The following is a 27,277-nucleotide window of genomic DNA, read 5'->3' on the forward strand; positions in this document are numbered from 1 at the left end:
AAACGAACAGAATGGTGCTCAATCCTTCAAAATATTCGGTAATAACTTTTACACGCAAGCATCAACCTGTCGACTTTCGTCTGAAAGGTTCAATACTGAAGCGAGAGTCCGTTATTAAAGACTTGGGTATTCTTTCGTTCAAGGACCACATTTCTTACGTAACATCGAAAGCATCGGCTCAACTAGGCTTCATCTTCCGTGTGGCTAAAGGATTTAGGGCCGATTTCTTCACCTCCACTTAGTGCTTAAACCAAGTTTAAGCGTATGGGTAAGCACCGCATACTCTTCACTCTCCGCCACTAGACTGAGAAAAAATCCTTGGACCAGAAAATCTACAATAGTTGAGTTGATATAACTAATAAAATATGCTCAGAAGATAGGCGCCGTCCACCCACAAGGTCTAGAGTGTAAATCATTTCTTATTTTAAATATATTTAAAAAAAATTGGGGTATTTGTTCCTATGAAATCGAGCGATTACCACCATCATGTCGTAGGTTGATAGGAGGAAAATCTCATTGACGATTTGATACGCTTTCAAAATATATAATGCATATGGTGTCCCAGATTGGCCCAAGGAAAATCTGGTCACTTTATCTTAAAGGATCAGGATCATGCCAGATGTTTATAATTTCTACTTTCGAACACTGTTTTCTCACTTCGATATTTTGCAAATGGGCTTGATATGCGGCTCACGACAGTGTAGTTGGAACGGAACATCTCAATGATTTAAAATTTTGCTTCCACGCACCCGTTAAGTAAATAAAACCTCCACATACAACAGACTAAGCCAATCACATCTGTACTTTACTCGTCCTGAGAACTATATCTCTTTAAAATAATAAGATGTCAACAACCCTTGTTTAATCTACCTACCCTTTGTAATAAACACAGCATCCAACCCATAAAAATCTGCATTTGTCTAGCATGGTGGATTTTGCAGTCATCATCGTATCTTATCTAAATAAACCCTCTTTCATAGAAAAGCATATACAAATTTCCCCACCATCACGTAACTAGGTACATGAAGGCGTGGCCAAGCACGTTCCACTTCCCCCGCGGCCTCGTTCCCTTTATTACATCAACAACGGTATGAGCTCGCCGCATTGCTACCGCCTGATGGGTGGAGTTTCTCACCCTCCTTTTTCAAATTTCCGAGTCTGGTTATGATATACATAGCACTTGATCGCTCCGGTTGAGTGGAGGGGAAAACGAAGAGGGAACACCCAGGCAAGCACATAAACTATCCGATTCGCCTGGTGTATGCTTGAATAGCGCTGCAACAATTTAGCCGTCAGTCTCCGCTGAGCATTCGTTCGTGACGGGTCTTGTTGATCTTTGACCGGGTAGATATTCACGATATAAGATAAAAACGAAAAAATCGTTATCGATTTGTGTGGCGTAGTGGAAGAAAACTTTACATAAGAAGTTGTGGGGGTGTGTTGACGAGACGATATCATATCGCGTATCGTGCCAAGTACTTCCGGGTTATTTACGCTTCGTTACTGTTCGTTATCTTTAAGAAGTTTGAAGTGACTAAAAAGGAAAAAGGAGAATAATAAATTTCGTTCATTTAGTTGAAAAAAAAATCGATTTCAAAATGATGAACGATCCTGCCGCATTGGGAATGATTCCCTTCGATACAATTGGATTATATGAACAGCCGAAGCCACGATTCATCTTTAAAATGCCACGAGTGGTGCCAGATCAGAAAAACAAATTCGAGAGTGATGACCTATTCAAAAAACTAAGCCGAGATAGCGAAGTGAGTATCCACAGAAACTGATACACATGCCCATATAAATGACGTTTCTTTTCCGCTTTCAGTGATCAGTGGATCGCTATTGTTTCCACCGATATGTGTATTATTATTTGGGTTATAATTGTTATTAATAAATCGGGACCGATTTGCGATTAGGGCGTACATGATTTTGTAGACAAGGAAGGAAGGCGAATTCCTAATAAGCTTTACTCTATCAGATAAGGGAACTGGTTTTGGTGAAAAACGCTTGCATTCTATATGGAATCAAAAAAAAAACAATGATTGCTTACAAAATAAGTTACGCCCAGATCGCAAATTGGTCCCAAAATTAAATAAGAGATAAAATAATATCCTTCGTTCCTTTAATGGAATCGCATTGTCCTTTGCCTCGCAACGCACTTATACACAATTTTTTTTAACTGCGAGACTTCCGAGCAATGATATAGGCACTATTTTTGTGTAACGGATAGCGAATACTTTTATAGTTTTATACTGGCTTAATAATTGTAGAGTAAATTATGGTCTTCGATAGCGTTATAAAACATAAAATGTTATATAGGCGGGAAACTTTCTCATTAAGAAATATTCCAGACCGAGCTGGGATTTGAATCCATAATTTATTGGATTTATCTTTTCGACCAAAGTAATCTTTATATAATAAGTAATAATTATGGCGGGAAATGATAGCCTTTCGGTACAATTTTGCGTACGAAAAGGGCAAAAATATTGAATATAGGTTGAAAGCTAATCTGAAAAAACAGGTCAAATAAAGATTGTATCGTTCAAGCGCTAGTAAATTTAGCAACAAATTTAGTCAAGATTAAGATACCTAACTTACAAGAAGTACTTGTAATCAAGGATGTTATCGATCATTTAGTAATTTGCGTTCGATCATTTAGTAGTTTCTTAATAACTCATTCCAAAAGTTAAATTTCAAAACGTGTTGTATGGTGGACTTATACTCTTATAGTGTGAAGGTTTTTCTACAACTCTGCCTAATGGTTCGTTGTTTGAATTCCACTAGTAACGAAGTTAAAGCTATAGTTACAGTAGCTCAGACATCCTAGGCTCAGACTAAATGATAACAAAAAATCAATTAGTTTAAGTTACTACAACTAGCGTTTTAACTCCGTTATTAATTGAATTCTAACGACGAACCATTAGACAGAGTTGTAGAAAAACCTTCACACTATGAGAGTATAAGTCCACCATACAACACGTTTTGAAATTTAACTTTTGGAATGAGTTATTAAGAAACTACTAAATGATCGAACGCAAATTACTAAGTGATTGATAACATCCTTGATTACAAGTACTTATTATAAGTTAGGTATCTTAATCTTGACTAAATTTGTTGCTAAATTTACCAGCGCCCGAAACAACACTTTTTGAAATTCAGCTTCTGAAATGAGTTAATGAAAAACTATTTAATTATCGAACGCAAATTACTAAATGATCGATAACATCCTTGCTTGTAATAACAGAAAATACTATATTATTCGTTCCTTGAAAATGGTCAAACTGATCAATGTTACCCCGGGAATCAAAGTTCCCCCGGTACATAGCTACTCCTGGCTCCTAATAAATAGATTTGTTTTGGTTTGATACGTTACGGAGTGATACATTACTTACACTTAGTATAAGAGATAGGAAAAATCTGTTTTGTAGCCGTCGTATACAACACAATCCAAAAAAAAATAGCATCTTGCTATCCGCAAATAATAATTAATTTTGGACAATTTATTAGTAAGAAAATGATTTTGAACTAGTTAAACAGATAATATAAGGTACCCCGGGGCAAGTGAAAATACGGGGTAAGTGGGTACTATGGCTGCCGATTAATCGGTGAACATTTTCAATGGTAACAATGTTCTAGAAAGATGAAGCAAAATTATCAACGAATTCGCCTGACACAAAAAAAAATGGAATCAAAACCATTTGCGGCACCATACTAATGTTATTGTTTAATCATGACTTTAAACTACCGGCAAAATCCATCACTTTTATTTTAATTCAATGGATTTCCAACAAAATAGTCGTTCCTGAATTCATCATTGATGTGGAAAGTGAATATTTTGAGAAATTAAATAATTGCGTGACATCAAAAACGATTTAAAAGTTTTGATCAAAGCCAAAATCTGCAATTTTCACTTTCCCTTGATTTTTAACATACATGGGCAAGTGGGACATATTTGAACAACATTTTTGATAGAGCCATTTTACCTGTTTTTAGATTGTTGTCTAGTAAAAAATAACTTCGACACTCATATATCATATGGATCTGAATCAAATGCAGTTAATATCGTTGGTTTAGTTGTTAAGAAGTAGTGTACAATTGATTTACCAAATGTGTATTATACTTTCTGAAAATTATCTATGGAAAAGAGCAATGGTAATAACTATGCAAAATTTTCCGTTTACAGTGCAAACAATCTACTTATTCTACAATAGATCAACAGGTTTTGTCTTGTGTTTTGTTTATTTTTAAACTTCGCATCAGATTAACATATTTTAAGATAAATTAGGTGCTTAAGACATAAATTGGCCATTTCGTTCTATTACAAATTTACAACACCGCCTGAATAAAAACGTTCCTTTTGAGGTTCTAAGTTATGTAATAATTTGAGTTAAACAGAGAAACATTCATTCGAAAAGTGAACAAAGATTTGCTTATCTCTTCCATCTAACACATTCGGTAAGAAAGTAAGCTAATGTAAAGCCAGACAACACACAATTAAACGGTAAACCGGCTGTTGTATTGATTTTATATCTGCTAACATTGTAATCCCTTTCTTTTGCCAAAAACAAAAGTCTGGCCAGCAATGAACCTCCATCCATGATCTGAAATACTACAACTCAGAAATTACATGAGCATTATATCTAGATTTTTCAAAATAGTTTCGTTGGACAGTATAGAGCAGAATAGGTCCCACTTGCCCCGTTTGAAGGGGTAAGTGGGTCCCGCAGGTAAATTTATTTATGTCACTACCAATATTTTTGTAACTGAATAAATGACTTACAACACGTCTACACTTCAACAACGGAAGCATATAATGATGTATGATGTAAGGTATTGAAATACCTTGTTTTCTAAATATGCTATGCTTTGGTCTGCGATGGTCAATGTTAAGTTTTGCCGAAATGATTCTTTTTTCACCCAAAGTGGATTTTTGTTTATTTTCATGCATGCCAATGGTTATCTTCTTTTATATACTGGCTAAGCTCAGCACACACAACTCTCTCCGTAGCACTACTTTGTCGCTTAAAGAAGCACAATCGTCATTCAATTTCGTATCACATACTGTATTGTTTGCACATCGCACTTGCTCGGTTATATTGTATTGTCCTGAAACATTCTGGCATTTAAAATCGAGCAATTTCTCGTTATATTCTTGACGCTCATGCACAAGTTCATGTAATTCGTAATTCACTAAAGTAACATTATTCATTAAGTTCATAAGTTTCGTATTGAAACTTATCAGTTGATTCTCCAAATAATCAAAAACGTTCGTTTGATGGTATTGAGCCGGCACTTGTTGTTGGCTGTTGTTGGTAGCCAGAATATGCTTGAGACCACCAATCATTCATCATTGCTTCAATTCCACCAACGTATTCACTAGTCTTCCCGTATCCGATCACGTATCCTGGTTCCCGGACGAGCCCCCAAAACTGTGGGATATTTCTTATCGCTGAGGATTACACAATCGAAACGACTTCAATATATTTATTATAATAGCCAGCTGCATTCAGCTTGGCATCCGAACCGAAACTACATACAATCAAGAGGAGTACAATTCATAGTAGCTTATAGTAATAAAATAAAAGTATCGTGGCAGGGGTGTTCAATAAAATCCTCACATATATTTATACAAAACTGATTCATAATGATGACAAGATTCAAAATAACACACAACCGTGGTTAAACATTGACTGTACAACTTTCTTGTCATATTATTGTTCTATGGTCTGCTTTTTAATTTAGTATTCTATGAATTTCCTTAGTTATGCATTGAAAGCTTTTCTATGCCCGCCATTGCATGAGTTGAGTATGTCTTTTGTGTGATAAGTAATATCAATGAAACCATAACAAGTAATGGGTATAGTGTCAGGGAGTGGAGGATGTTTCTCATCTCATCGAGAATCGCACTCGCTATCTACGGGTTGGCAGTCCTAGGCTTTTGCTCGCAAGGCTAACTGAAAACCTTGTCATATGCAAAGGAAGAAAATACAGTTGGAATAGTATTATACTAGAATAATAGAGAAAGCTTGAATATAGCTTAATTTAGGAAATCCGAAGGTTACGTATTTTGTCGTCCTCATCTTATCGAATAGAATTAACGAATATGTGAACGGGCCATGTCTGTGTCATCCAAAACCAGTCACCGTGTTAATTCAACACGGAACGATCAGCATGGAACGCTTTTACATCAAGCCGGGGCATGGTCGGCATAACCAGGTGTTCGCCATACTTCAGGTATTGCAGAAATGCCGCGAATACAACGTGCCCACACATCATCTATTTATCGGCTTCAAAGCCGCTTATGATACAATCGATCGGGACCAGCTATGGCAGCTAATGCACGAAAACGGATTTCCGGATAAACTGATACGGTTGATCAAGGCGACGATGGATCGGGTGATGTGCGTAGTTCGAGTTTCAGGGACATTCTCGAGTCCCTTCGAAACGCGTAGAGGGTTACGGCAAGGTTATGGTCTTTCGTGTCTGCTATTCAACATCTTTGGAGGGAGTAATACGAAGGGCAGGGATTGACACGAGTGGTACGATTTTCACGAAGTCCGTCCAGTTATTTGGTTTCGTCGACGACATTGATATCATGGCGCGTAACTTTGAGGGGATGGAGGAAGCCTACGTCAGAATGAAAAGCGAAGCTAAACGGATTGGACCAGTCATCAACACGTCGAAGATGAAGTACATGATAGGAAGAGGCTCAAGAGAGGTCAATGTAAGCCACCCACCACGAGTTTCCATTGGTGGTGACGAAATCAAGGTGGTTGAAGAATTCGTGTACCTGGGCTCATTGGTGACCGCCGATAACGATACCAGCAGAGAAATTCGGAGGCGCATAGTGGCTGAAAATCGTACGTACTTTGGACTCCGTAAGACGCTCCGATCGAATAGAGTTCGCCGCCGTACCAAACTGACTATCTACAAAACGCTTATAAGACCGGTAGCTCTCTACGGACACGAGACCTGGACGATGCTCGTGGAGGACCAACGCGCACTGGGAGTTTTCGAAAGGAAAGGGTTGCGTACCATCTATGGTGGAGTGCAGATGGCGTACGTTACGTGGAGGAGGCGAATGAACCACGAGTTGCATCAGCTGTTGGGAGAACCATCCATCGTTCACACCGCGAAAATCGGAAGCAAAGCGTTTCATTTGTAAAGCGCTCGGCAATCGGCGATCACTTTGTTTTATGATGTGCAGAAAGGGAAGAAATACAAACTTGCAAAGCGCGCTCGCAGTTTCTGCCCTCGCTCTCGAAACGTTGGAATTATGCCGACCATTTTTATTTATTATCGGACTAAGGCCGGAGTGGCCTGTGCTGCACATAAAAGTCTTCTCCATTCAGCTTGGTCCATGGCTGCACTTCGCCAACCACGCCAACCACTCCCAACACCGCAGTGGGCCGGGCACGTAGCCAGAATGTCGGACAGTAATCCGGTAAAAATGGTTCTCGACAACGATCCGACGGGAACAAAAAGGCGAGGTGCACAGCGGGCAAGGTGGATGGATCAGGTGGAGGACGATTTGCGGACCTTCCGCAGACTGCGTGGTTGGCGAAGTGTAGCCATGGACCAAGCTGAATGGAGAAGACTTTTATGTGCAGCACAGGCCACTCCGGCCTTAGTCTGATAATAAATAAAAATGGTCGGCATAATTCCAACGTTTCGAGAGCGAGGGCAGAAAATGCGAGCGCGCTTTACAAGTTTGTATTTCTTCCCTTTCTGCACATCACAAAACAAAGTGATCGCCGATTGCCGAGCGCTTTACAAATGAAACGCTTTGCTTCGGTTCAACGAACATTCGCTCTTTTGGGAGAGACACTATCAGATGGGTTGCCGAAGATGGCCGATGGTGACCGAATGTGACGTCACGTCTAATATAATCAGTACTTTTTTTTATTACTGATGTGACGTTTCGCTTCGCCCGCCCGTTGTGGGTGGTAATAATTACATCATCTTTTTAAACTAATACAGAAAGTCCTCTAACTTTGGACCACACCTTTACCCGAGTAGACGAAAATAGCTCAATAATATCAAATGTTGATTAGATTATCTAATCAACATTTGATATTATTGAGCTATTTTCGTCTACTCTATCTAATTTAGATAGCAAATGATTGATATAAGAGATAAAATATCAGACGACAATATCAATATTTTGCACTAAAATATCATAAGGAGATCAAGTTATGCTGTTTATAAGAAGTGATCAATATCATGTGCCATTAATTTGTTCTTATCCATAGCATATCTTGATATTTAAATGATATTTCGGTGCAAATTGTTGATATTGTTGCCTATTATTTTATCTCTTATATCAATCAAGTCCATATCATGTTTTGTTATTCTGTTCATGGCTTCTGCCCGCGTACTGAAACACACCGCATCATCATCTTTACCTGAAAGCTCCGCGTTAATGAAGCAACGCGAGGCGATAAAGATTGAATGAGCCGTGGGTCGACTCGTCAAAATGATGGTTTTGCAACATGCGGATTACAACAACTCCGTGCATATTTTTCGTCTATGTTAGGGTATTATCATTATCGTAAAATTCACACGTCCACACTGTGGACTCCACAAGTTGTACACGCAGTGCACAGGTTGTACATGTGGACGCGATGCCGCTTAATTTGTGGAACTTCCTCACATCCTCAACGTCTAATAAACAATGACCCGAAATTGAGCGATACCAACGCCGGTCGTGTTCAATTGCAGGTCAATTACGATATGGTTCGTAAATTACATCTCTCATATGTTCATAATTTTTTTCATTATGTAGGAGTTCTGGCAGAATTTCAAGATTTTTTTGTTTATATGGGATTAACATTTTGTCAAGTTCTCCTAGAACTATCAAATCGTGATGAATTCAAATGTATATATGTATATGTAATCGTGATGAATTCAAATGTATACAAATTCATCATGATTTGACGGTTGTAAAAGAACTTAAATAAATTTTAAGTTGTTTTTCATATAAAATTCCATATGAAAATAAATTACCTTTGCGCCACCACGGGACTGACACTTGTATACCTCTACCACAGTTCATTTCGTAGCCAACATAGAAAATTCCGCACTGACAGCCATAAGAAGAATCATGGGAAAGAAAGAGATAGGTGCGTTCCACACTGACAGCTCCATAAACGACAAGCAGAAGAAAGGAGACTGCATCTACACTACGAAAACACAACCAAAACATCAGACCCCCGTGCGCCACCCCTAAATAATCACCAAGTTGCCTGAAATTCTGCATGGACTCCTACATTTTTGAAAAGAAGATAAAAAACATATGAAAGTTGGAATTTTCAAACATTTCTGAAATGTTGACTACTCTACTGAACATGCTTTGGAGTTTCTTTTAATTCACAGTCAATTTAGGTTCAGGAGAGGAAAGTTACTGCTGTAAGAGACCAAGCAAACCTCTGCATCTCCATGAGCGTCTCGTCGCGCACTCATAATTTACTTTCGTCCTCTTTTATTTTTCCCAGATACCTGGTTGGTTGGCTTCAGCGTATATACACCTATGTCTGGCGTACTGTAGAGGACCATAATCGTCGATCTTTGCGCGATGTTCTTCCGGCCTCCCAGTTTATGGTGCCCAGGTCCGATTTCAATGCCTATAGCCAGCGTGTTCGTGACTTTCCACAAAGTTGCTGGCCTCTTTCCGGTGTTATTTAGATTTATGGGTCTTTCGGATTCTTTTTTGAATATTGTTTTCGCCATACTCTTTCCGGCATTCAAACAATGTGACCATCCTGCCGAAGTCTTCCGTATAATATACGATTTACAATATTTTCTTCTTTGTACAGCAATATGTCTTTTCACTTTACGAAAACTGTCGAAAGATCAGTTTTTGACGTAGAATACGTCTTACTGGAAAATATAGGGGGTCATTCTGGAGAATCAAATTTGAGACCGTCACGAAAAGTGGTCAGGAAGTATGAGCTAATAACTCAGCCATCTTCCACCGGTTTTTATGATTTTTGTATCAATCGATCGTCAAACTCTTTAAGATTTTGCACAACTATTAGAAACAGTTGAATAAAGGACGAGCTCGGTGGTCTAGTGGCTATCGCTTCTGCCTTATAAGCAGGAGGTCGTGGGTTCAATTCCAGGCTCGTCCATTTCCTACTTTGTATTTCTATCTTAGTTCTTTCTGTGTTTCACGTTCTACCAGAACGATTCCTACTGTTAAACCTTCAACACTAACAATCCAAAAACCTCCCGTGGCACCTATGAGAGGTCGTAGAGTTCTCTGCATCTTTCTTAAGTAGGTGTTCAACTAACCATCCTTCCCCTTCCTCAGCATTCGCAAGGACGTGGCCAGGACAGATCTCGACTATTGGAGAGTGCATTGCTTCCATCTAAGAGATAGCGATTAGTCCCAAATCAATATCTGTGGTAACGGATGAAAGTGATTCTACTCTCATACAATAGTCTTGGCTTGTACCACCTACGAATTTGTGCGAAATGCTCAATGCTAATGCTAATGCTATTAGAAACAGTTGAATAAAGGGGCTAAACTATTGAAAAAATGAATTTTGTCAGGCACTGTTGAAAACTTGTTATGCACAGTTAATTGCCTACATTTCGGCTATTATCAAAGGCTAAATCAAAGGTCATTCTTGAGTTCAGCATGATCTCTAGGTTGTTCACGCTTGAGACCCTGTCTAGAATTTTGCCATCAATATGATAGTGAAACAATATTGGATATACGGTACGGTGAAATGTTATCATTTGGCATATTTCCACGCTGACAGTAAGTTTATTCCTACGGCACCAGGCCGCAAATAGAGCTTGTAAAGCTTCATATCATCAGCGTACACCAGATTGAAACATTCACCAAGACCCAAAGCAGCAACGTTGAAGAAAACAACGAACGGCTCATTTGACCACTACAGTTTCGTAATATCTCATGAATTAATATTTAACTTCTGAAAAAAGTTCTCGGAAAGGTTTATAAATGAATTGCAATTTCATTCTACATTTTTTAACATTTTAAGGCTCCCCCAGGCCTGAGCGATATCATCGCCGCGACGGCGACAACTAGTCGCCGCGATTCTATCGTTGGGTCGCTGCAGGGAATGTTCTATTTACGCTTCCATACTAACAGCGACAGAATCGCTGTCGCCAAGCGATAGAATCGCGTCGTGACTGTCGCGTCGCGTGTGTTTGGGGGAACCTTTAATGGGTAGAATCAGTTTTGAGAGAAAATGGGAGAATTTTGCATGGTGTAAATAATATCAACAATAAAACAGTATCTGTTAATGGCTAAACTCATCTAACTGTGAAGGCTCGCACGTCAAAAGTGCTTGTCATTACCATTACCGGACGTAAAAATTGGCATCATTGACAAGTTTACATTTTTTACATAGGTAATTTAACAAAGTGGCAATATATGAAAACCTTGTCGTAAATGGTGTCGGGAGAATATCTATTTGGGAAGCTTCTAGCCTTTTCAGATTACGCCATTTATTATAATGATTATCGTATAACATTGGAAAAAGAACAATCAAGTTATTCTTTATAATGGTTTATATAATGAAAATTCATTTCCAATACTGTTTTTTATAAACCATAAGAAAGACACTGTATATTTCCGTTGGATTGGTTACTCATGTTGATCTTTTTATTCATCACCGAAAATCCACAGATGCTAACCATTCACCAACTATCAAGAAAATCGGTTGAAATGCGCCTGAGTAATGAAGTTAACAAACGTTATTGACAAGCATGTCCAAATAGATCTTCTCCTGTCGTGGCATCGACGACCCGACAAGCTGTTTAGTACGACTAACACCAACCTTCATATATTCGATAGTACTCAATAGACTTTACACTTAACTTATTCAGCAATGACTTATACTATTTATTTTTCCATTTTCTGCTGCCCTAGGTCCGGTATACTGGTTTTCGCGATCGTCCAATCGAGGAGAGACGTGGTCGCTTCCGCGCCGGTTGCTGCGAAGGTCATACCGAAATCTCGTTCGCCACCACCGGTATCAACGTTCAGTTAGTATTCAACATCAACCACGGCCTCTATCATCACCCACACCACCACCATCATCACCATCCGGCCCATCTGGGCCTGGAGAAAGAATGCGACTTTGACAAAGAACACGGAAAGGTAGGTACTCGACGACAACGAATCTAAACCTATTAGTGCGGACCATGGATGGATATGTTCCATTATTCGGATGCAGCGATTGACAACTCAATTAGGCGCGTATAATTGGGGGCGCAATTTGGAAACGGTGCGACGAATCGGATTTGCTAGGGCGGGTATTTTTTTGTTCACTTCTGCGTTAGCTATTGACCGCTGCCACTATCATCGCCGGTGTTGGAAATTTTCAGTTCTTGAAAACTGACAAACAGCACGAAACCGGAATGATTTATGGGCCGTTTGTTCAGGAACGTGTTTCGAATTGAGAAGGGACAAATCATGTCAGTAGAGAAACATCGTATCGATTTTTCCTACAGTCGCAACAGTACTGACGTCTCACATCGGGGGTGATGTGCGTAACAGTAACAACAGTATGAACTGTTAGAATGGCGAAATATCGTTATCAACAAACATTTGTAAAGTGAATACTGAAAATTACCGTCATCAGGGATGACATTGACTCAATGCAATGTTTTTATGGGATGGGATTGGATCATCGCTTACCCGGATAGTCTTTCTAGAATAAATCTAGCCTTTTATTTGGGAAAGCTTGAAGCTGTTCCTTCTTCTATTATTTACAGCATGCAATGGTATTCGATTCCCTCAATGTTTCTTTCAGTCCCTAAAAAAATAACCTAATCATATATCGATTAAATTGAAAAGTTTGAACTACTTACGTTCATAAGAAACAATAATTATATTGAAAAAATAAATAAAAAATTTGACAATGCGTTTATCCCACACTGTAGTCAGAGGTTGACAAGCAAAAGAATCACACATGATGATCATTAGTTCGTTTTTTGTGTGCGTTTTGGTAGAAAAATGTATATGTACTTCGGACCAGAGGGATGAGTTTTGCACAAATCTCTGCTGCGTATAAATAGCTGCGCACTCGACGGGGAGCCATCTTTGTCGTTTGGATGTTATTCGAAACCGTAGACATGCGCATTGCGCCTCATCCATTTTACCCAGAGGGTGGTTGCCACTTTCCGAAGAATACAGCTTTAATATGTCGAACAAATGGAATGATGTACCAAAAATGTATCAACTTTAAAAAAGATGCTTATACAGTGGGTGGCCCGGGCCGGAAGCGACTACAAATTTCTAAAGCAACCGTATGTGCAGTACAAAATCTACGGTGAGATTTCCCCCACTAGGCATCTATAAAAATTAAGATGCTTAGGAGATTCCAAGATGCGGCTTAAGGGTTTATTTGTTTGCCCACATGCTTAGGTGATTCATTGAAATCGAACGTGAGTCCAGCAACAACGTCGGACACGGCAGCGAGCCAAATGCAAATTAGGCTGTCCCATTATTGTAGTCTCGCGTGTCGTTCGTTTGGTTCGGGGGATTCCGTCCTATGATTCATTCATTATCGACGTTGAAAGCGATATTTCTGATACGGTAATGTACCTTGAAGATGGAATCTCACGAACAACTTTACATTGTGTGAATAAGTTCTTAAAGCGTATATTGTTATTGGACTTCTATGAAATTATATTTTTCTGAATTAAGTTATGTGGAACCCTACATACCAATTTTCTAAATTTTGTTTCACCAAAATGAAATGCTGAACTAGAAGCAGGCAAACAAATTTTGCTAGTCAAACAGCATCGTTCTGATGTTTTTTTTTTCTAGCCGCCTATCCGTGAAAATAATTGACAAAAATAACAGCGACTTTTCTTGTACATATTTATTTTTAAAGAAGATGAACCAAGTTCCTAAAAGAAAATAATTCTTTTAAAAATGTTAAACGTTGGACACTCGTTTGCAATTGTAAGTGAAAAATTTACATCGACATAAAGGTTTTATTGAACAAAGTAATATTTTTCTGTAAAACAGAATAAATCCGGAATCCTGAAGCATAGAGCGAAAGTTTCATAAAAAAATGTCAGGGGAAGCAGCGTCCGAATTCAAATCTTTTCAAACTATGGAATGTTTTCACAGAAAATACGATAGGTCAACGGAAAAAGAGGATACAGCAGCAGTTTGGATCTTCCGAAGCAAGGCTGAGATTCGAGTATAGTTCACTTCAACAATTGAGAAGCCTTAACATCCTTCAAATCTTTTACTGATATCCAGCTGTGTGAGGTCTGCTTGCATAAACAGTAGACCTCTTCATGCTTTCAAAAAGTATCAAAAATTAAACCGGTCAGCCCAGAATCACAATTCTTATGCAAAAATAAGCCACCTGACAAATTTTCAGCTAATTCGGATAAAATTTCAAAGTGGCTTAAGTCGATTTAGTGTTTGGTCTATTTTCAATTTTGAAACAAATCGGTTAATAGATATGAACGCCAAAAATCATCGCAACAACCTCTAAACGGAAGCTCTTGGTGTACTCTACAAGTATTGTGAACATTGCATTTCGTTCCGTTCACGTTTTGATCATGTTAAAGTGATTTTCATAATAATTAATTGCATAAAAATACTGTTTCCCCTAAAAGTCGTTGTCCAAAATTCAAAAAATTCTTGAATGTATTACAAACAAAATTCTTGAATGTACTACAAATAATTACTTATTTATTATATTATTATTCCTCTTTTTTCCCTGGACATTTGAGTAATATGACTGCCAATGTCAGTCAATCATATCAGAAGCTGAACATTTGTCATAAATTTGCACATTTGGATTTCTTCAAACAAGTTTTTCGAACATGACCGGTTCAGTTTTTGATACAGTCTAATAAACAACTTCAGAATGGCAATAGCTGATGACAGAAACGTTCAGTCTCATCAGAGGTGAACCAGCCAAGGGCTGAAAGCTTTGATAAAGAAGAAAAAAATTCAGCACCCCTAAATCATGTTCGATTTAGCTCAATTTTGCATAGGGGGAAACTTTTGACTACGAAAACGTTTGCGTATCGTCCGGCATCAAAAATAAAAAATCGATTTTCGACTTTTCCTTTGGTCCCTTGGCAAAATTTTAATGGGTAAAAATTTAAAAGCTTTGATGAATTTTAGGCACCCCTAAATCATGTCCGATTGAGCTTAAATTTTGCATGGGGTCATATTTTGGAGTAATGAAACTTGTGAGCAATGTCGTTTTTTGAAATTCGAAAATGTCATTTTCATTGGCACCCTAATAGACACTACTCACTATGCATTCCCGGCGGCATATGCAAACTGTGGAGGAACGCGTTTTGGTTTTGGACGACCGAACCGACACGCAGCATTCTGTACTTATTCGCGACGAATAGCACACACACTGTACTTACTTTCCCGATGGCTACTGAAAACTATTGAAGATCGCGCTTGTTTCGACCGGAGCAAAGCGCAATACATGCGCAAAAGCCACCAAATACCAAATAGATATTTTATTATTTTCGCTAAGACTAAAATACGCACTGCACTTACTCGCTCGATGGCTACTGCAAACCATTGAAGATCGCGTTTGTTTCGACCGGAGCGAAGCGCAATACATGCGCATTAAGGTAGACCACACTTACATGAGAAAAAAAAATCAAAAACAATTTTTTGAGACGTATACCCTGGGGAAAATGAAGTTTTTTGCTCCCAGTAGCTACTGTAAAAATTACAGCCAGATCCGTCAAGTCTAAGTGGATGCTCAACGAGCATGAAAAATCGACTAAATGGGAAAATGCACACTTTCCACTTTTTTACCTCTAGGTGGCGCTGTGGTCATTCAATCCCGCTCATTAGTGTTATTTACTATCTTTACATTATTACGAAAAGGCTCCCGAAAACCGCTTTATATTCAGGGGGTATACGACACGAAAAAATGATTTTGAATTTTTCCATATAAGTGTGGTCCACCCTAATGCGCATAAGCCGTCGAAAACAAGATAGATATTAACTACTACTAGAACTACTAAAATACGCACTGCACTTGCTTGCTTGACGGCTACTCTAAAAATCCATTCTATACTTCACACAAACTGGTGATCCCATCTCTTGTTACGGTTTTTGTATTGAGCTTATATTTTTTCGTTGATCATCATGCTTTTTGAAAGACTTTCAATCCTTTTAGTCCGAAATGCATAATAGGGTAAAATGCCCAATAGTGGACCCCCTAGTAGCGAAATTTTGCTTTTCCGGGCATAATGAGTGGTAATTTTCAAAATATTAATTTTGCGTGATATCTAATATCAAGCTCTGCATCTCCTCTTCACGATACATACATAAAACACTCAAATACTCGACGTTATTCTTCGAAATTAACATTTTAAAGTCGGACTGAATTCGCCCTATAGTAGACCCCCTGGGGGTCCATAATAGGAAATTGCTTCCCTATAGTCGACACTTCATTTGATTTTCATGTTTCGTTTCGGGACGTTCTTCTTCCCCATTATGGACCCCCCAAAATATTCCTATAATGGACACTCTCGTGTTTATTTTTTATAGAATTGTAAAAAATCATCTAATTTTACTTTCCATACCATTTCCAATGCATGTAATCAAATCATAGGACTGTAAGGTAGGTTCTCCCGATGGAATTACATAGCAAAATGTTTCCATTGTGCTGTAATAATGAAAAAATGGCTAGAGGGTCCACTATTGGTTGAGGGTCCACTATTGGACACTTTACCCTATATTCTATGGACGACTTTTCACCATGATGAGGAGTGATGAAGAGGACGGAATTATTATACGTTGGTATATAATGAATGAATTTTTCATAGTAATGCAAGTTTGGTGCGTTATTGAATGGGATCGTCCACAAATTACGAAACGCAAAATTTGGCAATTTTGAAACCCTTCGTAGCATATTTTGTAAATAGGACTTTATTTGTTTTTATGGAACGTAAGGCACGGCCTGATTCCCTCCTCTTCCAACAGCGTTACATAATTTGTGAACAGCCCCTAATAATATTGGTCCTTGCAAAATGTTCAAAGGAAGCATATAATACGATAATAGGGGGTATGCGAAAGTTGAAAGTTTCGAAGTTCTATAATGAACTGTTACTGAGTCAGTGTTGGACACGAGAGACTACCCGAATAAAAATGTCCAATAGAATTACAATACAAATTATTGTAACAATACGATAAATTTAAATGTAATTACTTTTAATTAACTTGATTGGAAGTTCATTTGTCTAATAATTATTATTCGTTGGTTTTTTGTCATTCTTGTTTTGTTTGTAGTTAATCTAAATATTGTGAAGAGATGTTTTTAGTGAAACGCTAAAGTGTTGATTATGTATGTTATGTATTTCTGCTACTTATTTCCATGTGCCATGTACTTCTGATAAAATTAAAAGCCATGTTCTGTACAATTAGCATTAAGAGTTCAATAAGACCATTATAAGGTCAGTTGAATAAAATGTATAAATAAAAAAAAAATTAAAAAAAAATGTAATTACAATAAACTCTATTGTTGCTCACAATAGAATAACAATTAGGAATATTGTTTTCCACCATAAATCCTATTGTAAATGGAAGTTTTACAATAGAAAATAGGGGTTGTTAGTAACCGTAACAATAAAAAAATCGTTTATTTCTCGAACAAATTTTTGCAATTACAATAGAATTTATTGTAATTCTATTGTCAACATTTTTCTGTCAATAGATTTTATTGTATGTTTATTGGAACAACAATAAGGAAAATTAATTGGTACAATAGACGAACAATAGAATTGGTTGTTCATAAATAAAATGTATTGTAATTTTATGATATTTTAATGTAATTCTATTGTATTTTCTATTCGGGTACCTTACACGCGTCCCGTCCCGCTGGCCGACCTTAAGAAATGGACGAAGAGTGTCGTCGGCGAGGACTGGGCTCGGGAGCAATAGCAGAGGATTTCTTCGAGGAAAGTCAAAAGATCCATCGGTCCCTGGAATGATCCTGTTACTAAAAAAGAACATCAGGTTATTCCGAACCGGCCAAACAAGGGTCTCCCAAATCTTCGGTGAAGGACACTTCCGGTCTCACTGTAAACTTTGCGAAACCGAAAACAGTGTGGAGCACTTTATCTGCAGATGTCCCAAGTATGACCACCCCCAAAAACTTGATGGGATCCAGGGTAGTATTTCGGATTCCGAACATCACCCTAAACTAAAAGAGGCGTTCTGAAGAAGGTCGAAAAATCACAGGATTTTTTATTTTTGTCTTTCTCATATACAAAGTATACGTAAAGGCTATATGTTCGTTTCAAAAACAAACTTTTTATAGAGACCCGGAGACCCATAGTATTATATACCTTTGTCTGTGTGTATATGTGTGCGTGCGTGCCCAAAAAAATCACTCATTTTTCAGGCCTCATCCTTAACCAACAAGTTGCATTCTATGGAGAGTTCCCATTGTTTCTTATTGAAAATCAGCCCGATCATACTATGGGCTCAAAAGTTATGGCCAAATCCAACACCCGATTCTGTGTTTTACACGGATTTTTTTTACACGGCCGAGTAAAAAAAATCCCATACAAAATTTTTGCAAAGTTGCTCTATTTTGCATGATTCGTCGAGAAATAATAAAACTTTTTCACACGGATTTTCAAATTTTGAACTGAAAACTTTTTTTTACACGCAACGCATCCCCCGTGTAAAAAAAGAATCGGGTGTATTTTTATAAGCAAAACCCGTGTAAAAAACTCTCTCATTTTTCTGGCATTTATGCATATCCGATTTACTTGCAACAAGTTGCGGCAGGAAATTTTACAATATGAACAAATGTGGAAAATAAGACCTATCCATCTATAAGTGTTATGTGAGACTTTTCTTATATATTTCTCAACCCTTTTGAACTATTACAAGAGTTATAGAAACAATGCCTTCCACTAAAAACCGTGATATACCTACACTACCAAACAAAACCCCGTCGACGTCTTTTTGGGTTCATTTTATTATCGCTTAGTTTTTTTTTAAATTTTGATTATTACGGTTATTTTAAAGTATCTAGGTTGAGTTACAATTAATGGCGATACCCTTGGTTGGCACGCGAGGTTGATACCTCTGGCCTACCATTCCCCTTAAATACGTTGTTTTCACTGTATCTGCCGAAATCCTAGGTTGGCCGCAAAGGAGACTCGGACTCTAGTCTCCTTTCATCCTAGTGTTGATCTTAATCTAGAATAAAAAAAAACACGTTAATAAAGATTAAAATAAAAATCTTCTGAATACATAAAAATAAATTTCTGTCTGTCTGACCCTTATGGACTAAGCCAATCAGGCGTGAAAATTTGTATGCAGGGGTTTTTGGGGCCAGGGAGGGTTCTTATGAAGATTCAAAACCCCACCAACCTCTGTAAGTGGGAGCTCCCATACAAATGAAACACAAATTTCGACATACTATGAATCACACAGAGCATGCACCATATTTGAAACAGTCGGATAGATCTTTGGTTACGCGTGTAGATCTAAAGGCCTCGCTTCGAAAATTTTTTGGATGACCAAGAACTTATGCTTTGAACACAATCTATTCTATGAACCACACAGAGCATGCACCATATTTGAAACAGGCGGACAGCTCTTTATTTACGCGTGTAGATCTAAAGGCCTTATTTCAGGAAATTCTTGGATGGGTTTGAGCATAGATCGGAACACATTCCTGGTTTCATATCACAAAAACCATGTACCATATCACGATCCATACTAAGCGTACTATGACCTACGAACAACACCTAGCGAACAAATAGGTAGAAGCCCCGTTCATTATAAGTACCAATTTAAAAATTTCTAAGTCCCCAGTAGGCACCGACATAAAAAATGTGCTAAGTGCCAACATATAAAATTTTCTAAGTCCCCCAATAGGTTTTTTTTACGTCGTTTTTTTATACTAGCGCGGTTTTTTACGTCGTTTTTCTTTACGTAAACCTTAGTGTAATTCGAGAACTAAGCAAGTAAATGGAACCAAATTTGGCATGTGAAGAGTTTTGAAGGCAAGAAATGTTTATGTGGTGGTTTGACATCCGTCCTCCTTCTGTCGTAGCAAAGTGGGCCGTTTGTTGCATAAAAATATGGGGTTTGGCAAATGTAAAATATTCAATATTTTGATAAAACCATCGGACGCAGAAACTCTTCAAGCATTTTGTGACGTTTTTCATATACTTTTATCATGTTTTATAGGGGAAACCCGATCTAATATAGGGGAAGCCGACCAAAATGTTGATGCAAATAGACAATCCGTCAGGAATACGCAGATATATGAACGTGAAAACGGTCCGGGATTTGGGCATACACTCTGAACCGATGTCACTTTCGGAGAACACCCGAAACATGTTATAGACTGACCAGTGAGACTTACAGTCTTCAAAAAATATCGTTAATATAGATTCTAAATTCTTGGAGAAACATAAAATTTGACTAGCATATACATATGCATTAGACCTCTTCATGTTTTCAAAAAGTATCGAAAATTCAACCGGTCAGCCCAGAATAACAATTCTTATGCTAAAATAAGTCTCCTGTCAAATTTTCAGCTAATTCGGATAAAATTTCGTGGTGGCTCAAGTCGATTTAGTGTTTTTGGGCTATTTTCAATTTTGTAAAAAATCTAACAAGAGATATAAACGTCGAAAACTATCGCAACAACCTCTATACGGAAGCTTTTGGTGTGCTCTACAAGTCTTGTAAACATTGCTATTCGTTCCGCCTAACAATACAGATTTCACGTTAGAGTTGAATATTCTGAATTTAGAGCGTTGACTAATCTGATTGGATCTCCATATATTTCGTAAACTTGCAAATCAGCCCTAGCCTTCTTGATCCGTGCTCCTACAGTGAGTCCAAAAAGTATTCGTCTAGCTGTGTGTTTTCTAGAAAAGAATGAATGAAAGAAATGAAAGATAGAATCTAGTAAGCTCAAAAAAATAAAACTATCGATTACATTGTGTAGCAAAATTAACAATTCATCTTTATTATTAAAAATCAAACAGAAAAACAAAGGTAACAAAACATAACAATTCATTAAATATGGGCTCAAAAAGTATTCGTCTATTCAGGTTTGGCGCACTTTTGAAACGAAAACTGGAGTTGTAGAATGGAATTCAATATTTCGTTGGATTCCCCTGTGTATCTATGACGGCTTGTAGTTCTTGTGGCATGGAACTGACCAAATTAGCCGTGACGGAGGACGGAATTTGCTCCCATCCTTCTTTCAACACTAATTTCAATTCATTGTTGTTGAAATTTTGACTTTTGCGAATTTTGTCGTCCAGCACCTTCCAATGGTGTTAAACTGGATTCATACATGGGCTCTGAGGAGGTGTTTTGAGTTGATTGAGGTATTATAGAGTAGCTACAGCTACAGCTACAGTATTTTGGGCTGTGTGCTTGGGTTAATTACCATACCGAAAGATGTATGTTCCCTGTAAGCCTAGTTTCTCAGCACTGGAGTTCAAATTTTCTTTTAAAATGGGGATGAACATTTTGTGATACATAATTTCTTCAATAATGTGAAATTTTCCCACACTGATTGCGCTCATGCACCTCGGAGATCATGACGGAGCCTCCGCCATGCTTTACAGCTAAAAAGAGGTTCTGCGGGTGTATCTCAATATTCCTTTTCTGCAATACTATACATCGGGCATTTGATCCAAATATGCTGTACTTGCTTTCGTCAGATAACATGACTTGAATCCTAAAATCATCCTTCTTACAGCGATAGTTTATAGTGAAATCGAGCCGTTTTTGATAATTTGAAGGCTCGCTTGAAATTTCTTCCGCGATACTCGTCGGTTATACCCATACTTTTCACAGGTATTTCTGTTCGTAATGGTTCAAATCTTAGCACTTCTTCTCTCCAACTCACTTGCCTATATGGGTGCACTCGTTTTAAGGATTTCTTTTTGACTTTCCGCACAATAAATCGCTCATCATTATCAGTTTACCATCACGGACGACCACTCCGTTATTTGTTTTGATAGGTTTCTGGGGCGCTGATGCGATCAATCACCGATTGAATGGTTGAATTCTTGCTACTCAATTCTTGCTTAAAATCGTACTTATCCTCTCGCAAGGCTTTCGTCAAAGTACTTGGCGCCAAGTCTGATGCCTATGACATTCCCTCTGGAGTACCGCAGGGCAGTATTCTAGGTCCGCTCATCTTTATTCTTTTCGTCAATGATCTATGTAGCAACCTGAGCTCTGGAAAACAGCTTTATGCAGACGATTTGAAAATATATCGTGTCATAAAATCGCTCGTAGACTGCTGTGCTTTACATACTGATATTGTGAATGTTGCAAACTGGTGCAAAATCAATGGTATGCAGATGAACCCGACTAAATGCAAAGCCATAACATTCACTCGTTGCCGATCTTCTATAACCTATGACTATTGTCTGAATCACACAGCGCTTCAGAGGGTTACATCGATCAAAGACCTTGGAATCGTTCTCGACAGTAAGCTTCGTTTTACGGAACATTTATCAGTTACCATTGCTAAGGCCAATGCTATGCTTGGATTCTTACGGCGGAATACAGCACAGTTCGATGATGTCCATGCTCTCAAATCATTATATTGTGCATTAATTCGGAGCATACTAGAGTACGGAGTGCAAATCTGGGCTCCGTATCATTCCGTTCACATTGAACGCATCGAGAGAACACAAAACAAGATTCATCACCTATGCCTTGCGCCGCTTACCATGGAACGATCCATCAAACCTGCCTCCATACCGAAATCGTTGTGCCTTGATTGACTTACAACCAATGGCAGACCGTCGAGTGATGCTTCAGAGGATGTTTATTTTCGACGTCATAACGTGCAACATCGACTGCCGTTACATCCTGGAGAACGTTCGATTTCATGTACCGTCTCGTCAACTCAGGAATCGTCAACTGTTATGGATCCGTGGTCACCGCACACACTACGGTCAAAATAATCCATTGGACTTATGCTGCAGACTATTCAACGAAGTGTGTTGTTTTTTCGACTTCAATGTTACCAAATTAGTTTTTAAAAATAGGATTAAGTCAAACAATCAGTCTGTGCAATTTACAAGTTGAAGACCATGTACAATAAATACTCTTGGTCCTGGTAAACTCATAAGTCAACTTGCACTTATTATGTAGGCGTAGGATAAGTTTTTCATTCATTGGAACTCATATTTTTACATTTCCCACCAATGCTGCCTCTACTTTCCGCGCCAAGCTCAAACAAAACAAAAACATTATTTGATCTGTCATTGAATGTTGACAAAAATGTTGCTAGATACATCTAGAGTGTGCTAGTGTAACTACATGTGAATAAATCTATTATATTCGTGTTTTACTCGATTATTTTTTGAATAGACGAATACTTTTTGAGCGAGCTAAATTACCGAAATTTAGATATTTTCTACATGCCAACAAAAGTAATGGAAATTTCTATGTGCTTGTGAATAATAATCATGTACTGATAAGTTTTCTACCTAATTTAGAAGAAAGTTTTTTGATTTCACTTCTAGCACGCCTAAGTTTTATACTTTACTAAAAAATATGCAGCTAGACGAATACTTTTTGGACCCACTGTATGTCGATATTGGTTCCATCTTCCGAGACTAACTGGCTGCCAAGATATTGAAAGTTTTCGACCATCTCATTGACATTGATGGTGAAACCCGCCATTGAGCAGCGTTCGGTTTTGTACACAGTCAATCGCACTTACCATGAATCTCGTCAATTACGACGAGGAATAGTAGTGGAGATAGAATAGATATACATCCTTGCCTCACTCCAGCGACTACCCGGATAGGGTCAGACAAAGCTCCATTATGCAGGATTCGGCATGTGAAAGTTTCGAACTACGCTTCGATGAGGCCTACTATTTTGACCGAAACTCCCTTATGTTTTAGGGTGACCCATACACACATAGTATGCATGTAAAACCAAGTCCTCCGCAGAGGGCAATTGTTTTTTTTTGTATTGAATAGGCTAGATGTACCAGTTGTGACTAAAGCACCAGTTGTCGCACTAGTATAAAGTATAGTATGGCTAAATGGCCAATCAAATCACCGAAAACCAAGTTCATATCGATAAAGCATATTCATATTATACGATAACACCTTTGATTTCCTCCCAAACAAGCAAAGCATACAGGGTGTCTGCAAATTATCCGTACAACAAGACAGGTTTTTAAATATTTTTTGGAACACATTAAAGAACCAGCATGCATTGCATGTTATTATAATAGGTAGACCTGTGCGCCGGTCTTATAATCGGCGGCGGCGGCGTGGTGGTCACTTTTGCCCCTCCGGCGGCGGCGTCACGGCGGCGCGCCGTTGGCTTTTATCGGCGGCGGCGGCGGCGGCGTGAACCGGCGTGGATGAAAAAAACGAATGGCTGAAAAAATCGATTTCAACGCGGATTTTTTTATTCACACGGTACAAATCACCCGTATACAAAATCGACTTCAGTTAAAGTTGCAATTTTTTACGCTTTCCGATCCGGTCATCAAACAGCACATTCAATAGTTCTGATGACACTAATTAGTACCTGCTTACAAAATGTTGTTTGAAAAAAAAACTATTTTATAATTCCCTGATTTCCATGAATTAAATTCAATAAATTCTCGCTTAACTTTTCAAAAGTTAATTAAAATTACATATAAAATTGAGCGATATTTGAGGTGATGCATATCTAGTTTATTGAGATAATTTGAAGGACATACATGAACATACATACATATGAAGACATATGTACATGGACATACATACATCATGAAGGACATACATGATGGACAGTTTATTTCCCACCTCACGTTCTTGTATTCACAAATCTCAATAGATGATCAACATAACTGCAAATGAGCACTGGCTGAGTAGGACTAGCATTACCTTCATCAGTTACCAAATATATTGATTTGGGACTAATCACTATCTCTTAGATAGAAGCAGGGCACTTCCAATAGATGAGATCTGCCCTGACCACGTTCTTGCGAATGCTGGTGAAGAGGAAGGATTATTAGTTGGACACCTGCTTAAGAAAGATGCAGATAACTCTACTCTCTTTGGTGCCACGGGAGGTTTTGGAATTGTTAGTGTGAAAGGTATAACACTAGGAATCGTTTTGGTAGAATGTGAAACACAGAAAAACCTAAGATAGAAATACAAAGTAGGAAAGGGACGACCCTGGGACTGAACCCACGATGTCCTGCTTATTAGGCAGAAGCGATAGCCACTAGACCACCGAGCTCGTCTTGATAAAATCCTATGAGAATTTCTGGGAAATTCATATAGCCATTTTTTTAAGTTTTTAAGTTCTTTTTAGGATTTTTTTTAGTAAAATCATACAATATTCCTGCTGGAATTCATTCGGAAATTTATTGAGGAATGGAATAGTTTCCGATGATATTCCTAAAAGAATTTCCGAAAGAATTCCTTGAAAAATTTTCGAAGGGATTCCTAAAAGACTTTCCGAAAGAATTCCTGAAGTAATGTACGAGAAGACAAATTTCCGGAAGAACTTATGGAGCTGAAGGAATTTCCGAAGAAAAATCAGAAGAAACCTTATAAGGAAATTTCGAAGAAATCCCTAGAGACATTTCCAAGAGTATTCCTAACAGAATTTCCGAATGCATCCCAATGGCAAGTTTTCAAAAAGAAATCTAAAGGAGTTTTGAATGAATTTCTGAAGAGATCCCCGAATAAAATAAAAATAAATGCAGAATGTTGTAAAGGAATTCCTGAGAGAAAGGCCCAAAAAAAATTCCTAAAGTTACCGAACATACTAGAAGAATTTTCTAAGGATTACCCTAAGAATTTCTAAAGGAAATGCTTAAAGTAGTTCTGAAAGAATTCCTATGGAAATTTCTGAAAAAAATGTCAAGAAGCTTGCTAAGGAACCCCTAGAGGAAATTCTAATAAATTTCCAAAGTAATTTATAAAAGAAATACGAAGGAATGCCTACAAGAATCTTCCAAAGGAATTCCTAAATTAATTTCCGATGAAATTTCTGAGCAAAATTTCCAAAGCCTAAAGAAATTTCTAAAGAAACCCGTAAATTAATTCCAGAAGGAGTTTTCGGAGGAATTTTATATCAATTTTTGAAGGAACTTCAAAAACATTTTCTGTAGATATTTCGAAAGAAAATTGCGAGCGATTTTCGGAAGGTATATCTGAAACCCTTTTTTGAATTTAAATTTTGAAGAAATATCTTGAGAAATTCCAACATTCAATTAATTTCTTGATTTATGTTCAGATTTTCCGAAGAAATCTGTAAAGGAATTTTTGAACGAAGTCTCGACGGAATGTCCAAAAGAATTCTTGGAGAAATCTAAGATTGTCGAAAGTAACTTCAGGAGTTGTTTTGAAAATTCGGATAAGAATTTCATAGAATTTCGTCCTATAGGTTTGCAAGGAATTCCAAAAGAGTTCTCAGAAAAAAATTTGGAGGTATTTTATCAAGAATAACGAATTTCCCAATGTTTTTCTATACAATTTTTTGAAGGAATTCGTGGAAGAAATTCCGAACTAATTCCTAAAAGAAATTACAAAAAAAAACCGAAAGAATTTCCGAAGGACTTTCTAGGATAGTTTTTGTAGAGCTGTAGTTTTTGTTTTCATCTGGTCATAATGGAGTAGCAACTACGAGCAGTCAATCAAGCTCAAGCTCTAGTTTTTGTAGAGCTCCTTGAGACAATTTCCGAGGGAATTACCGGACGAATTTTCAAAAGAATTTCTGGAGAAAACTGCGGATAGATTAATGGAAAAAATCCGAAGGAATTCCTGGAGAAATCTAGGAATTACGTCAGAAATACCAGTAAGCATTTCCTCTGAAGTTGTATTTCGTAAATGCCTTTGAGAATTCCTCCTAAATTTCCTTCAAAAAATCGTTCAGAAATTGTTTTATGGATTCCTTTAGGATTTCTTTTGGAAAGTCTTTCAGAAATACCTTAAAACTCTTTTAGCAGTTCTTTTTTTATCTACAGGGGTCTACAGAAGCCTTGCGAACAAAGGCGTAGGATTGCCAATCCGGAGATGGCGAGTTCAATTCTCGGTCCGATCTAGGATGTTTTCGGGTTGCAAACATTCTTGACTTCCAGGGCATAGCGTATTCATTGTACTAGACACACACGATACATTCTCATGCAATGGCGGGCATAGAAAAGCTTCCAATTAATAACTGAGGAAATGCTAGTAGAATACTAAGTTGAAAAGCAGGTCAAGTTCCAGTAGGAATGTAGAGCCATTATAGAAGAAGAATAGAGATTTTCTGCCCCAGGTTGGC

The 27,277-nt window shown here is 37.9% G+C and overlaps 1 protein-coding gene across 1 annotated transcript in view; it reads left to right on the forward strand.

The window, feature by feature from the left end:
• Nucleotides 1-1,275: 1,275 nt before the first annotated feature.
• Nucleotides 1,276-27,277, forward strand: part of LOC134205625 (protein big brother-like) — a 33,889-nt gene continuing 7,887 nt past the window's right edge. Inside the window, exons 1-2 of the mRNA XM_062681043.1 lie at nucleotides 1,276-1,763; nucleotides 11,903-12,133. Coding sequence (XP_062537027.1) covers nucleotides 1,599-1,763; nucleotides 11,903-12,133 — 396 coding nt within the window. The 5' untranslated portion in view covers nucleotides 1,276-1,598. The remainder of the gene's footprint in view (nucleotides 1,764-11,902; nucleotides 12,134-27,277) is intronic.

The sequence above is a fragment of the Armigeres subalbatus genome, chromosome 1 (assembly GCF_024139115.2).
Source record: "Armigeres subalbatus isolate Guangzhou_Male chromosome 1, GZ_Asu_2, whole genome shotgun sequence".
Lineage (NCBI taxonomy): Eukaryota > Metazoa > Arthropoda > Insecta > Diptera > Culicidae > Armigeres > Armigeres subalbatus.